The 15,437-nt window shown below is 36.9% G+C and overlaps 2 protein-coding genes across 6 annotated transcripts in view; one reads left to right on the top strand and one right to left on the bottom strand.

The window, feature by feature from the left end:
* grk7b (G protein-coupled receptor kinase 7b) overlaps window positions 1-15,437 on the top strand; it is an 845,646-nt gene that overhangs the window by 154,800 nt on the left and 675,409 nt on the right. The window lies entirely within an intron of this gene.
* Window positions 9,983-15,437, bottom strand: part of baz1b (bromodomain adjacent to zinc finger domain, 1B) — a 30,894-nt gene continuing 25,439 nt past the window's right edge. The window contains exons 17-19 of one of the 5 annotated variants that reach the window (XM_087292609.1): window positions 14,271-14,377; window positions 12,406-12,983; window positions 9,983-12,251 (exon numbers count right to left, since the gene is read on the bottom strand). In XM_087292609.1, coding sequence (XP_087148735.1) covers window positions 11,899-12,251; window positions 12,406-12,983; window positions 14,271-14,377 — 1,038 coding nt within the window. In that variant the 3' untranslated portion in view covers window positions 9,983-11,898. 5 annotated transcript variants of the gene reach the window in all.

The following is a 15,437-nucleotide window of genomic DNA, read 5'->3' as shown; positions in this document are numbered from 1 at the left end:
CCAAATGGTGCTTAACCCCGAGCAAGGGATTTCCTAAAAATACTTTTTCTTCTGGAGAAAGTCTTATTAGTTTTATTTTGGCTAGAATATAAACATTTGGTAACACTTTATAATAACTACACAATATAAATCATTCATTAAGCATTAGCAAATAGTGAATTCATCATCTGTTAAGCATTAACTTTACATTAATAAACGTTAGTAAGCAGTTTTATAACTGCAGCTACAAATGCTCTATTCTTGACTTATAAGCACCCATATAATGTGGTTAATAATTGTATTTTCATACTTAGTTAAGGATTTATTTTTCATTACTAAATTAAGCATTGCATCATTTACAAACCAGTTGTATTTAAGAGTAATTGAGGGTTTTTAGAATCATTCAGAATAAGTTAGTATATGATTAATAAACTATTGAAATCAACATTTATATATATTATTATTCAGTCATATACTAATAGTTAACTAATATGTAAATAAATGCTTAATTAATTCAATTTGATGCAGATTTGTGACCTAATCTAAAGTGAGGACTATTTATGCTTTATAAATCCCTTATAAATGACAAATAAAGGCTCAGAATCAAATGAACTATAATCTGTGCAATCTTTTCTAAAAAGTAAAATTACTGTAAAGTTTAAACATTGCCAAATAACAGGAGTGTCAAAATACGACATCCAATTGGATAAAACAACAACAACAATATAATAATTTAACAATATAATAAGATGTAATGTTTAAACTCTACAGCGATTTTATTTTAGATAAGCTTGCAAAGATTTATTTTTCATTTGAAGTTCAGTTGCATTTGTGTATCTTTAAATAAATAGGAATGAATAATGTCATTCTTCCTGTTTAGAATTTAACTGAGCCTTTATTTGTCATTTATAAGGCATTTATAAAGCATAAATAGTCCTCACTTTAGATTAGCTCACAAAACTAGATGAAGTTGAGTTAATAAAGCATTTATTAACATACATAGTAAACATTAAAATATGACTGAATAATAAGACATATAAACGTTGATTTTGAAAGTTTATTAATCATTTACGAACTCATTCTGAATGATCCTAAAAACCACCATTCAGAATGAGTTAGTAAATGATTAATAAATTATTGAAATCAACGTTTATAGGTCTTATTATTCAGTCATATACTAATAGTTAACTAATATGTTAAGGAATGCTTTGTTAACTCAACTTGATGCAGATTTGTGACCTAATCTAAAGTGAGGACTATTTATGCTTTATAAATCCCTTATAAATGACAAATAAAGTCTCAGAATCAAATGAACGATGCAATCTGATCTAAAAAGTGAAATTACTGTAAAGTTTAAACATTGCTAAATAACAGGAGTGTCAAAATATGACATCCAACTGGATAAAACAACAACAACAATATAATAATTTAACAATATAATAAGATGTAATGTTTCAACTCTACAGTGATTTTATTTAAGATAATGTTGCAAAGATTTATTTTTCATTTGAAGTTCAGTGGCATTTGTGTATCTTTTAATTTATCGTTAATTTAACTGAGCCTTTATTTGTCATTTATAAGGCATTTATAAAGCATAAATAGTCCTCACTTTAGATTAGCTCACAAAACTAGATGAAGTTGAGTTAATAAAGCATTTATTAACATACATAGTAAACATTAAAATATGACTGAATAATAAGACATATAAACGTTGATTTTGAAAGTTTATTAATCATTTACGAACTCATTCTGAATGATCCTAAAAACCACCATTCAGAATGAGTTAGTAAATGATTAATAAATTATTGAAATCAACGTTTATAGGTCTTATTATTCAGTCATATACTAATAGTTAACTAATATGTTAAGGAATGCTTTGTTAACTCAACTTGATGCAGATTTGTGACCTAATCTAAAGTGAGGACTATTTATGCTTTATAAATCCCTTATAAATGACAAATAAAGTCTCAGAATCAAATGAACGATGCAATCTGATCTAAAAAGTGAAATTACTGTAAAGTTTAAACATTGCTAAATAACAGGAGTGTCAAAATATGACATCCAACTGGATAAAACAACAACAACAATATAATAATTTAACAATATAATAAGATGTAATGTTTCAACTCTACAGTGATTTTATTTAAGATAATGTTGCAAAGATTTATTTTTCATTTGAAGTTCAGTGGCATTTGTGTATCTTTTAATTTATCGTTAATTTAACTGAGCCTTTATTTGTCATTTATAAGGCATTTATAAAGCATAAATAGTCCTCACTTTAGATTAGCTCACAAAACTAGATGAAGTTGAGTTAATAAAGCAATTATTAACATACATAGTAAACATTAAAATATGCCTGAATAATAAGACCTATAAAAGTTGATTTCGAAAGTTTATTAATCATTTAAGAACTCATTCTGAATGATCCTAAAAACCCTCAACTACTCTTAAATACAACTGGTTTGTAAATAATGCAATACTTCATTTAGTAATGAAAAATAAATCATTAACAAAGTATGAAAGTACAATTATTTAGCACATTATAAACATGTTCGTAAGTCAAGAATAGAGCATTTGTAGTTTCAGTTATAAACAGCTTAATGTTTATTAATGTAGAGTTAATGCTTAACAGATGAGTTCAATAAATGCTTTATAGTGTGTAGTTATTATAAAGTGTTACCAAACATTTTTGATTTCTTGAAACCAATTTAAGGTCAATTTTATTAGGTCTCTTAAGCAAAAGATTGTCTACAGAACAAACCAGTTTTCTACAATGACTTGCCTCATTAATCTAGTTAAGCCTTTAAATTGCAGGAAAATCAATGGAGAATTTTGATTGCAACATCCATTAAGCAATCGTCTGTGAAAATGTCAAACCAATGACCAATGAACACCACAGATTTTAGCCTAGGATTATAGTAATCGTTCTTTTCCATTTCTAGGGTATATAAAGAACGGTTCAAGAAAGAGAAAAGATCTGTGTGTGAAAAACTGTGGCTTGTTGTTAAAAGAGGTCAGAGAAGAATGACTCAAAGAACCACTTGTTAAAACTTATGTCTGCGTAAGCACATCTCTGAACACCCAACACATCAAACCATGAGGCTATTCACATGGCGTTAATGAAATCATAGATTAATCTATTGTAAAAAAAAAAAAAAAAAAATTGGCATTCATAAAATAAATGCAAGTGTATGGGTGTTGGGCTGCACGGTGGCTCAGTGGTTAGCACTGTTGCCTCAAAGCAAGAAGGTCGCTGGTTCGAGCCTCGGCTGGGTCAGTTGTCATTTCCGTATGGAGTTGGCATGTTCTCCCCTTGTTAGTGTGGGTTTCATCCTGGTGCTCCGATTTCCTCAGTTCAAAGACATGCGCTATAGATGAATTAGATAAACTATATTGCATGTAGTGTGTGTGAATGAGCGTGTATGGATGTTTCCCAGAATTGGGTTGCAGTTGGAAGGGCATCAGCTGTGTAAAACATGTGCTGGATAAGTTGGTGGTTCATTCTACTGTGGTGATCCCTGATTAATAAAGAGAATAAGCTAAAAAAATTAATAAATGAACATAAATGTATGGATCAATAAGGTTAACTGTGTGAATCTCATTGTGGACTCTTCAGGGTTTTCTGATTCATAAAATCTTGCACACTGTGCATGATCGTTTCATACATCAATCTAAGTAATATTTATCATAAATACTGATATATGAAGTGCTGTACTCGCTTGTGCATAAACAATATTTAACCGTGAGGCCCTTGATGCGGAGGCTCTCAGACTACAGTTGCTCAAGCTCATTTCTTTCAGCTTTAAAGATGAGCACCACAAAGTGTTTGATCTTCAAAAGAGAATGACCAGAGCTGGAAAGACAAGAGAGCGATAATCTTTCAATTTCAAAGAAGATGTGACATTTTCCAGCGACCTTATGAAGCATACAACACATGAAACGGTTTCCTGAAAAAGCAGGTGAATCCCGGCCATTACCGCTGGCATTTTAGCCTTGATCTGTCCGACAGAAAATGACAAAAGACATGCTGAGATACTGATGGATGACATGAATGACATAAATTGTTACAAGCTTTTCTCCCTGAAAAAACAGGACTAACATCTTCACATCACAAGTCGATCAGGAACATGGGATGCATTGATATTCACTCAAGTCAAGTTATCTTTATTTCTATAGCGCTTTGTGAAGTTTATTTATAAACAAATTTCGAGAGGATCACGCGCTTATGATTGTTCACAGCTGTTCCAACTTTAGCTAATGACTGATTATCCTATCAGACGATCCTTAACTCACTATAAATAACCAGACTTTTCTCATCTCAATATCTTCGTCTTGAAGAAACCCCCCCACCCAACCCTACTTTCCCTCCTTTCAAACGGGCGACATGGTGGGTGCGTGGGTTTTCCCCGGGTCCTCCAGTTTCCTTTCACAGTTCAAAACAAGCACCCTAAACAATTAATCCAAAATATTTTAGCCAAACTCTGAGTACATCTTCTCAGCATCCATATCTGACACTTAGCTGCAATAAGCAGGAGGGGGAGTCATCAAGATCTACCTGAGCTCAAACTCCTCTCTTGCCTTCCAACGGGAGGGAGCCCAGGGCTCGAGGATCTTATAAGCTCTCCCGGGACAGCACGCCAAACAAGCTTTATTATCAATCATCAGCTAAGTGTGAACTCTTGAATACAATGTCGATTGTGTCAAAGCAGCTTAACATAGAAGTGCTAGTAAATTAAAATTGTGTCAGTCCAGATTTCAGAGTTGGGGTTTAGTTCAGTTCAGTGTGGTTTAATTTTCACTGCTGAAAGTCCAAACACTGAAGAGCAAATCCATAGATGCGCAGCTCCACAAGTCCCAAACCAAGCAAGCCAGTGGCGACAGTGACAAGGAACAAATTTCACCAATTGATGAAAGTGGAGGAAAAAAAAACCTCAAGAGATACCAGGCTCAGTTGGGCATGACCATTTCACCTCTGGCCAAACTTCCTGTGCAGAGCTGCAGTCTAAACGCTGGAGGCTGGAGGACACTGGACGTTATTAATGGTGGATTCCATTAGGTAGAAAATTACAAGTTCCAGTGTGAAGAACTTCAACAATCCTGACTTTAAAACCAGTAATGGGAGCTCAACAAAAGTGACTTAGGATGCTTTCACACTTGGTTCAGTTGACTGGACTGTACCCAAGTTCGATTGTCCCCCCTTACCACCTTCTCGTTTGGTTTGTGTTCACACTATCTTTTTTCCTTCTGAACCCCGCTACGCTTGCATCATCGAGCTGCTGTTTTGTTTACGGCTATTGCTAGGTGACGGTCACAATAGCAAAGCGCCAAAATGGAAAGACGTCTGCACACATTGCGGTTGTTCTTCTTTTACTGAACCTTTCGGTTTTAAACATACAGAAAGCAGCGACGCAGTAGGTAGTGATGTCGCCTCACAGCAAGAGGGTTGCTGGTTTGAGCCTCGGCTGTGTCAGTTGGCGTTTTTGTGTGGAGTTTGTATGTTCTCCCTGTGTTAGTGTCCCGCACAGTCCAAAGACATGCAGTACAGGTGAATTGGGTAGGCTAAAACTGTCTGTAGTGTATGAGTGTGAATGAGTGTGTGTGGATGTTTCCCAGAGGTTGCGGCTGGAAGGGCATCCGCTGCGTAAAACGTGCTGGATAAGTTGGCGGTTCATTCTGCTGTGGCGACCCTGAATTAATAAAGGGATTAAGTCGAAAAGAAAATGTATGAATGAATGAATGACATACAGAAAATTACTCGCGTCTGTCTGCTGCAAAAGTATTAAAACGTTCAGAACATCACGCGATCTGCAGAAGCTGACCTGGCTCAGTCCCGCTTGTCACCAAGGTACAGTACGTGATACACACACACACAAATAAAAGTTATGAAAACAATAGTTTGTTGTACAGTTGGCTGTTCACTTCCGTTATTTGGTACTATTGCATTCATACCAGAAGTGAACCGGACCAGACTTCGCGTGAACCATACCCCAGACCACCTCTTTCAGGCGAACTCGGGTATGGTTCATGTGTGCGCACCCGAGTTCAGAAGACACATTCACACTTACTAAATGTACCATACTCTTGATGTTAAATAAACCCGGGTGCGGACCAAAGTGCTAGCGTGAAAGCACCCTTACTTACCTGCCTGGATCAAAAATGCTTCATTTTCGCTAACAAAATGACCACTGATTTACCTGAACCCTATTTAATGTTAAATTTTATTTAAAGCCATTTTAGTTTCTCCACTTTGTGTGGGGCTTTATTCTGTGAATAACTAACTACCTGTATGTCCTTTATCTCATACTTAGAACTTATGTTTCGTCTCTCTCTACCTTTCAAGTGCTTCAGGATTAGCAATACCTACCCTTTTGGGGGGGTTGGTACTTTTAATTGACTGACGCTAACAATGGAGTAGTCCACATCTGCTTATGTCATGTGACAATAGTCATTTGCACATGCATTCTAATCAGTCTTCAGGTCTCCATTTTCCCGTCCAATGGTCGTTCTTTCGAAAACTTACCATATTCATTTCTCTCTCCGGTCTCTGTCCTCAGTGGAAAGTCTGGAGCCAGGCTGGCTGAGCGGCGATGTGAGGAAGGCCAATTACCTTCTGCCACCCGAGACTTCCAACAAAAACACCAGTGTGTGTAATTAAAGCATGAATGGCGGACCTCTCTCTTTACTCTCTCACCCTTTCATGATCAGGGCCTCTTTACGCGTGGACAGGAGGAGCACTGGAGGCCAGTGTGGGAACAGATGAGACAAACGCTTTTCATGAAATAAAAGATAAGATAAAACCTCTTCAGATTATCACATTGAACTGTCAAATAAATCCAAGGCTCCACTGTAATAGATAGGAGAGATATCTTTTTAAGAACACAGGCTTTACATGGCTCAGGAACTAGACAGGGATACTGTATAGGGGAATTACCAACCTACATCACACATGTTCAACCCTGCATGGCGGTTGCAAAAAAAGACCGGTTGCAATAGCAAACATGTCGTGTTGTGCGGTAGGATACCAAATTCGTAAAACTTAAATTTTACTGTACACTATACTGCTTTTAATGCCAACGGCAGACGTCTTTGGCTAACAGCCATCATAAGAGCTGAATGGAGTAAGGAATGCAGTTGTTCTGCTTGTTGATGAGTACCCAGGCCTTGTATAATGTTGGCAGAACCTCGGTTTTTAGCACTACATAGTATAACTACATTATTTCTTGCACATGACCACGCAGATCAAAATTGTTAGCATCCAAAGGCTTGTACGCCTTTAACTTCTCTAGTAAAATCACTTGAAGTTTCAATGAGATAGTTGTATATTTGGGGCTGGATGCTTGGCCATTTTGTCTTATCCGATATCCATTGTGAGGGTGCTACCGCAAATGGACCTGTCAGGCGAACGCCGCTCACTTTAACGTTAATTTTGCTAAATAACTGTGCTTATCACTGGGTGACAAGCTGTTATAATACATTGAAAGCATTATGTAAATAATATATAAAAAAGGGCTCGAAATTGCGACCGTTTTAGTTGGATAGGCACCCGAAATGTATCTATGCGACCTCGAAATATATTTAGGAGCATTTACGCAAGTGCATAAAATTAATGTTGTGCGACCAGTTTTCACAGCAAAATGTTCATCACATGCGCGGAACTACTAGGCATACCCACATTAAGCATCTTTGCACCTAAAAGCGGCAAACGCAGCGCTTTAGGAATGGTTTAAAACAGTTGTCATGTCAACTTGCTGCAGTAAACAAAGCCCGCAATGGTTGCCCCGCCTTCATACTCTTCTTATTGGCCCACTGCGCTAGAACAGAACGCAAATGTATTGGTTAATATCAGCTGTCAATCACTCAGTTCCGCTAACGGGGTGCCACAGCCACGAAAACGCAAAGGTCTGGATCAGAGAGAATGATAATAACAGACAGATTTAGTTTTAGAACCCACCTAAAGTTACAAATAATAGCACATCTGATTAGTGATCATGTGCTGAATGTCAATCCAGCATTTACACTTTTCAAAGAGTGGATGAAAGACTTCCAGTGTTTAACGTCCGCTATGAAAATGACTAAAGCATTCACCGTAAAGTCGGTGGGACAGAGTTTTCAGGTAATCGTGTTCTAACATTATTTAATCCTTCATTTAATCGTCACGATGCTGTCAATCGTGCGTTTGGCACCACGTTCACCATCGTTAAAGAGCATTCACTGAGATGAAGCTAATATTGCTATCAAATCTTAGCCAATCAGATTTGAGAACCAGACAGAACAGTTGGAACAATAAATATAAATTAAATAAATGGCTGCTGAGTTTTTCAACTAAGTAGAGGCTTGAAACCGGAAGCATTTTACGCTAAGAATCAATTTACTTAGTAAAATGAATTTTTTTTAAGTTAAAGTTTTCTAAATGCAAGATGCAAATAAATTAATCTCTAAATTAATCTGTTTTTATGACCTGAAATACAACTCAAACATACCGTTAAACGACATATTTCACCAAGCATAGACTACTTAAAGAAACAGTTCACCTGAAAATTAACATTTACTCATCTTGAGGTGAATCCAAATCGTTTTGTTTATCTTAAGAACACAAAATATTCTTTTGAAGAATGTTAACAGGTAACCGCTGACTGCTAAAATAAGACAAATAAATACTATGGAAGTCACTGCTGTCACTTACAAACATTTCCAAATATCTCATTTTGCGTTTAATAAAATAATCCCACAAAGGTTTAAAGGGATAGTTCACTCACACCTGAAAATTCTGCCATTGTTTACTCCATGTCACAAACCGGTTTGAGTTTCTTTCTCCTGTTGAACACAAAAGAATATATTTTGAAAAATGCTGAAAACCTGTAACCATTCACATCCATAGTCTTTGTTCTTCCTACTACAGCATTTCAACAAGTGTATTTGTTTTCTAATGGCCAAGTTGGTCTAGTGGTAAAGATTTTTACTCGCCCCAAATAAAAATTTTCCATTAGTTATTTTCTTAGTCATATATTTTACATAATGTGTCAAACAAGCAAGCAACCCCAGTTGTATACATAATCCTTTTTCCAACACTAATTATAAACTCTTTAGAAACTATAATAAACAAATGTATGCACATGAAACAGTCTATCCAGGTCCTATATCAGGAGTCACTAAACTTGTTCCTGGAGGTCTGGTATCCTACATAATTTACCCCCAACCCTAATGAAACACACCTGAACAAGCTAATCAATGTCTTACCAGGTATACTTGAAACATCCAGGCAGGTGTGTTGAGGCAAGTTGGAGCTAAACCCTGCAGGGACACCGGCCCTCCAGGACCGAGATTAGTGACCCCTGTCCTATATGGTCTACAACAGTGTTTCTCAACCACGTTTCTGAAGGACCACCAGTACTGCATGTTTAGGATGTCTAGTTTGTCTGTCACACCCATTACAGGTCTTTCAGTCTCTGCTAATCAGCAGATGACCTGAATCAGGTGTGTTTGGATAAGGAGAAATGTGCAGAGCTGGTGGTCCTTCAGGAACATGGTTGAGAAACACTGCTCAACAAAGAACTTTCAAACTGATTTTAATGCAAGGAAGATATTAAAATCACATTGGTTATTAAGCTATCAATTTAGCTATTAAACTGTTATACATACAAAGCTTTGTTAAATGTAATAAGATTGTTCACATGGACATAGTAAAATTAAGACCAACATGACAATAATTCAGTAAATAAAGACTTTTAAAAGCATTTTAAGACTCCGCAGACACACTGTACTATGGAAGTCAATAGTTACACATTTTTCAAAATAACTTTTGTGGTTTGGAACCACTTAAGAGGAAATAAATGGAACGTAAACATTCATTTTTGGGTGAAAAGCCCCTTTTCTAGTGTAGTAAATAAAAAATAAAAAAAGTATTCTCAAATAGGTTTTGAAACAAAGCTCGACTTATGAAGCTCTACACATTTTTATGACTCAGGTGGGAGAAACCAGAGGGGTTTAGAGACCATGACAAATCTTGGACATTGTACAATGTTTTATTAAAAAGTAAAGAAATTACACAAAAAAGGAAAAAAAAAAAATTTGTCCCCAAACCTACCAGGCCCTCCCCTTCATTCCCGCCCCTTATTTTTTATATAACACAAGATTTTACAACTGGCAGTGACACTGAAGGGGTCTTTAAAAGAAGAAACACTTTTCGAATAGGTGCACTTTGTGGGTGCAAAAGGGGGCAAGAAATAAGGATCTCTTTAAACTTAAGTTGCCCTACCAGGTCGTGGAGCTATTAATACATAGGAAAGAAGCTTTGACCACCACTAGAACCTCCTGAAAGCATCTGATAACTGAAAGAGAGCCTTTACACTCTATAGCTCTTTCTCCAAGCAATCTTGGTCTGACATACTATAGTTTTCACAGGTCAACTCGAGAACATACTGTAAAGTTTTAAAAACAACAAAAAAAGTATACAAAGAAATAGGAATACCAAGCCTAAAGAGTGAATATTATGATAGTGACCTCGCTTTTGAAGATGAAATTCAGCTTAATCCAAATAAGGGGGACAATTAAAGCAGAAAAATCCTTTTAAAAATCCAAAGTAGAGCCCTGAGCAGCCCTGAATTTCCGTGGCTATAGTTAAAAATCAAAATACAGCCAGTGTGTAATATCTACATATTAATATAAAAAGGAAAGATGAACATTATACACTCATATTTATGAATTTCACTGAGTGTCTGATTTTACCCTCTTGATTTCAGGTTCAGTTCATCACTGAAAAAGGATTTCGGTGGGGATATAACATTCAAATGTCAGTTTAACACAAATGGGGGGGGGATTTTCATTAGAAGACCACTGTAGTAGAGTGCCACCTACTGGGAATAAGAGCAGCATGAGTTTTTACAATAATTCAATAGATGAATGAGTGATTTTTTTTTTTCACAAACAGAAGGTGTTAACCAAACTTGAGGATGACAGTTTTCTTTTATTATTGAAAAAGAAATTAAACAACTGGGTGGCACGTTCAAAAATAAAGAGTTTTAATTCAATGTCATACCACCATGGGGGTTTGGTGCCAATTAAACAGCTCTTCTGAGAAAACACAAGGTCAGTTGGATCTAAAGAGCCTCTCTTTTAGGACAGTCACGGGTTAAACTCGCTTTAAAGGCAGTGTGAGGTTTCTTTCGGGATCACTTTGTATCGTTACTTCCAAATCTATCAATACGACACATGGCTTGGTGGTGTTTGCAACCCGTTTGCAATCTTTTCCGTAATATAAGTGGCTTCATTTTTTTTCTCTTTTGTATTTTTTAGGTCAAATATCAAAATGAAAAAGTCTTAAGAGCTCAAAAAAAGATGACGTCTCGTTTTCAATGCAAATTGTCATATTGAAAAGGCGAAAGTCACCATTATTAATCAACTTACAAATATAAATCAGCTTTCTCCAATATTAACATAAAAATGTCTCAAAACAATAGTAAAATAAACAGAAACATCTACACCGGGAGTGAGATTTCAGGGTTCTGTCCGATATGCATTGGGTTTGGGGTGGCCCGTTTCACCTCCTGATTAATAAGGAGGGGGAAGGGTACAAAACAAACACAAAATAATAAAGAAAAGAAAAAAAACACCCTGGTCTTCACGAGCGTTTGAGCCTCTTGGAATGTCGTTGGCCTCCTGAGTCTTCATCACTGCTGGCTTCCTTGTTGTCCGTCACTCCTCGCGATGTCCGTCTCAAACCAGTTCTCCTGCTGTCCTGCTCACTGTCGCTGTCCTGCTCGTGATAATCTTTACGATTTGTCCGCCTGCTCTTTCTCACAGGTTCATCCTCATCATCATCTTCTTCACTCTCACTGTCATCTTTGTTCTGTTTTGTTTTTTTCTGTCTCGAGTTGTCTTGTTTTCTTCTGTATGTTGTTTGCTTCCTATTTTTCTGCTTCTTCATTTTCTCGTCCTCCTCTTCCTCATCATCATCTTCTTCACTCTCACTGTCATCTTTGTTTCGTTTGGTATTTTTCCGTCTTGAGTTGTCTTCCTTTCGTCTGGATGAGGCTTTTTTGCTTCGTTTCCCATTCTTTTGCTTCTTTGACCTCTCCTCCTCCTCTTCATCATCATCATCATCATCCTCATCATCTTCACTCTCATCTTTGTTTCGTTTGGTATTTCTCTGCCTCGAGTTGCCTTTTTTTCTGGATGAGTTTTTTTTGTCTTGCTTTCCATTCTTCTGTTTTTTTGACCCCTCGTCATCTTCCTCCTCATCTTCCTCATCATCATCTTCTTCTTCTTCACTCTCACTGTCATCTTTGTTTCGTTTGGTATTTTTTCTTGTGGAGTTGTCTTCCTTTCTTCTGGATGAGGCTTTTTTGCTTTGCTTCCCATTCCTCTGCTTTCTTGACCTCTCGTCGTCCTCTTCCTCATCATCCTCATCCTCATCTTCTTCACTCTCACTGTCATCTTTGTTTCGTTTGGTATTTTTTCTTCTGGAGTTGTCTTCCTTTCTTCTGGATGAGGCTTTTTTGCTTTGCTTCCCATTCCTCTGCTTTCTTGACCTCTCGTCGTCCTCTTCCTCATCATCCTCATCCTCATCTTCTTCACTCTCACTGTCATCTTTGTTTCGTTTAGCATTTTTCCGTCTGGAGTTGTCTACCTTTCTTTTGGATGAGGCTTTTTTGCCTTGCTTCCCATTCTTCTGCTTCTTTGACCTCTCGTCCTCCTCATCATCATCACTGTTGTCTGATGGAGTCGCAGCACGTTTTCTTGTCCGACGGCGCAGGTAACTGACTCCTGGAAGGCTCTTCTGCAGGAGCTCGACAAACGCCTCCTCGGTGCGGGACATGCAGGTCAGGACGTTGCTGCTGGGCTGGTTGTATTCTTCTGCGTTGGAGAAGATGAGCTTCATGTCCTCGATGAAATCGCTGGCACTGTGATACTCGGATGATTTGAACTTTCCCTGCATGGTGGTCAAGTCCATCGGGCTGGTGATGACGTCCTGATAATCCTCGGCCTCTTCAGCAGATACGGGTTCCCTGGATGAGATCAGGGAAAAGCAGAAGAATGTTTCAATTGGCTTCTCAGTGTGACTACATGAGATTTGTTTACAAATTTAAATGATAACAAAACTTTCAGTAGACAGTTGGTTACCTTTGAAGCTTAACAAAATCACATTTTGTATGAGAACATAGATGACTTGTGAGTTTACATGTTACCAATGTTTACTCGATTTTAGTTTCGGGCTTTGGCGCGTTTTGCACTCACACACAAGCATACTGCACCAAAGCCCAAGCGAACCGCGCTCAGCCTGAGCCCGATTCAGTGCACTCACACTTCTCAAACGATCCAGGAAACAGGCCTGGGCATAGTCCGGATAGCATAGTGTGAGTACGCCCTCAATCTCTTACAGCAGGGTTCATACACATTTTTACTACTAAAATTCAATGACTTTTTCAGGACTTTTAAGTAAATTTTCATGACCTAATGTTTCATGTAATGTCCATGTATACATGTGAAATAATAGGAAAAAGTATTCATCTTTAAAGTTATTACAGCATATCATAAAACATGAACAATCTATTTAGTCTAACTTGATAATTATATCCATGTAAAATGTATTGAGATAATGTTCACACAACACAAATAATGTGAGGGCATGTGTTTGACCATGAATAGAAAATAAGTAAAGACAACTAACCTACATTATATTTAAGTATACAGACATTTGTTAAACTAATTTCCATGAGTTTTTCAAAACTTTGTGAGTTTTTCAGTTTTTCCAAAACTTTTCTAGGCCTGAAAAATGCCATGTCAAAATTCCATGACTTTTCCAGGTTTTTCATGACCGTATGAACCCTGTCATAGTCACACACAAGCCAGAAGATCGTATCAGAGTATGAATATGAATCAATAGTGAACAGGTTTACACCTTGTGGCATTAGCTGAAAGTAGCAAAGGGCTGCAAAAAAGATGGAGACCTAGCCTTCATGCTACTGGATTTGTAAGTACTATAGCAAGCAAATGTTACAGCGTTTAACATTTTGATTGTACAGCAGGTTATATACACAACACATTTTTGTTAGAAGCATAGGTTTATTAAATTGGACAGCCAATGAAACTTGCCTTCTTTCATTTTTTGATTCAAAAATGATCTGATCCATAAATCAAAACTTATTTGAAAATGTGACTTTATTCATGTAACGACTGATTACCAAAGAGAGGAAAAAAAATCAATTTAATAAAAAAATACAGAAAAATGGCACATAGCTACACAAAACTGTGATTAACTTATCAATTAATAATAAAACTGAGTGAGGGTGTACCTGAAGGGCCAACTGTGGCGGAATTTCATGATCTTCTGAAGGATCTCCTCACATTTCTGAAGCTCGACATCCTTTTTTCTTGATGGAGGCTTGGAGCTCTGCCGGACCTGCACACAATCAACAACACTTCAGGAACGTTGGTATTTCACTTTATAGAATAGCAGGTTTCTGAAGATAGTTTAATTACGGCTGATCCAGAGACAAATATTTGCATTTAAAAACTTTTTTAGAACACACTTTGCATAGTCTAGTTTCACAGAAAACAACATATTTTTTAACTCAATAAATATACATTAAATGACTTGAATGACTAATAATAAAGTCGTTCTGAACTTGATATTTGACTCTAATTCAATACTATTAATATCTCTTTCATTCTGATTAAGACTTTGAGACCTGCAGAAACCAAGCTATATTCACTAAAACATACACTGCCTGAGTCTTGTCCTCGATCCCAGTTGTAAGAGCAAAAAATAATAACTTGACTGTCTAGTTGATCATTTGGAAAAGTGGCAGAAGGTAGATTTTTTTGGTGAATCATCTGCTGAACTGCATAACAATTACAAATACTGCAAAAGACCTATTGGAACCTGCATGGACCCAAGATTCTCACAAGATTGGTAAGGAAAATTCATGATTTGGGGTTACATTCAGTATGGGGGCATGCGAGATATCTGCAGAGTGAGTGACAACATCAACAGGCTGAGGCATTTGTGCAGCCCATTACATTACAAACCACAGGAGAGGGCAAATTCTTTAGCCGGATAGCAAAGACGGTCAAGGTGCTTCAGGATTGGCCAGCCCAGTCACCAGACATGAACATTATTGAGCATGTCTGGGGTAAGATGAAGAAGGCATTAAAGATGAATCCGAAGAATCTTAATGAACGCTGGGAGTCCTGCAAGAAAACTTTCTTTGCCATTCCAGATGACTTTATTATTAAGCTATTTGAGGCATTGCAGAGATATATGGACGCAGTCCTCCAAGCTCATGGGAGTCATACACATTAATCATTTTCCCACTGCACCATGACTTTATATTCTATACTGTACATAATTTCTGTTAGGTAACAAGACTTTTCTTTAGGCAGAGTCAGACCTTACTGTCCTAATTATGCAATTAAATGTTTTTTTTATTTTTAAGGCATAATCATTTGATTTTGATAAA

This window comes from Danio rerio, chromosome 18, assembly GCF_052040795.2.
Source record: "Danio rerio strain M-AB ecotype USA chromosome 18, GRCz13ab, whole genome shotgun sequence".
Taxonomy (NCBI): Eukaryota; Metazoa; Chordata; class Actinopteri; order Cypriniformes; family Danionidae; genus Danio; species Danio rerio.
This window is presented reverse-complemented; position numbering and strand designations above follow the sequence as displayed.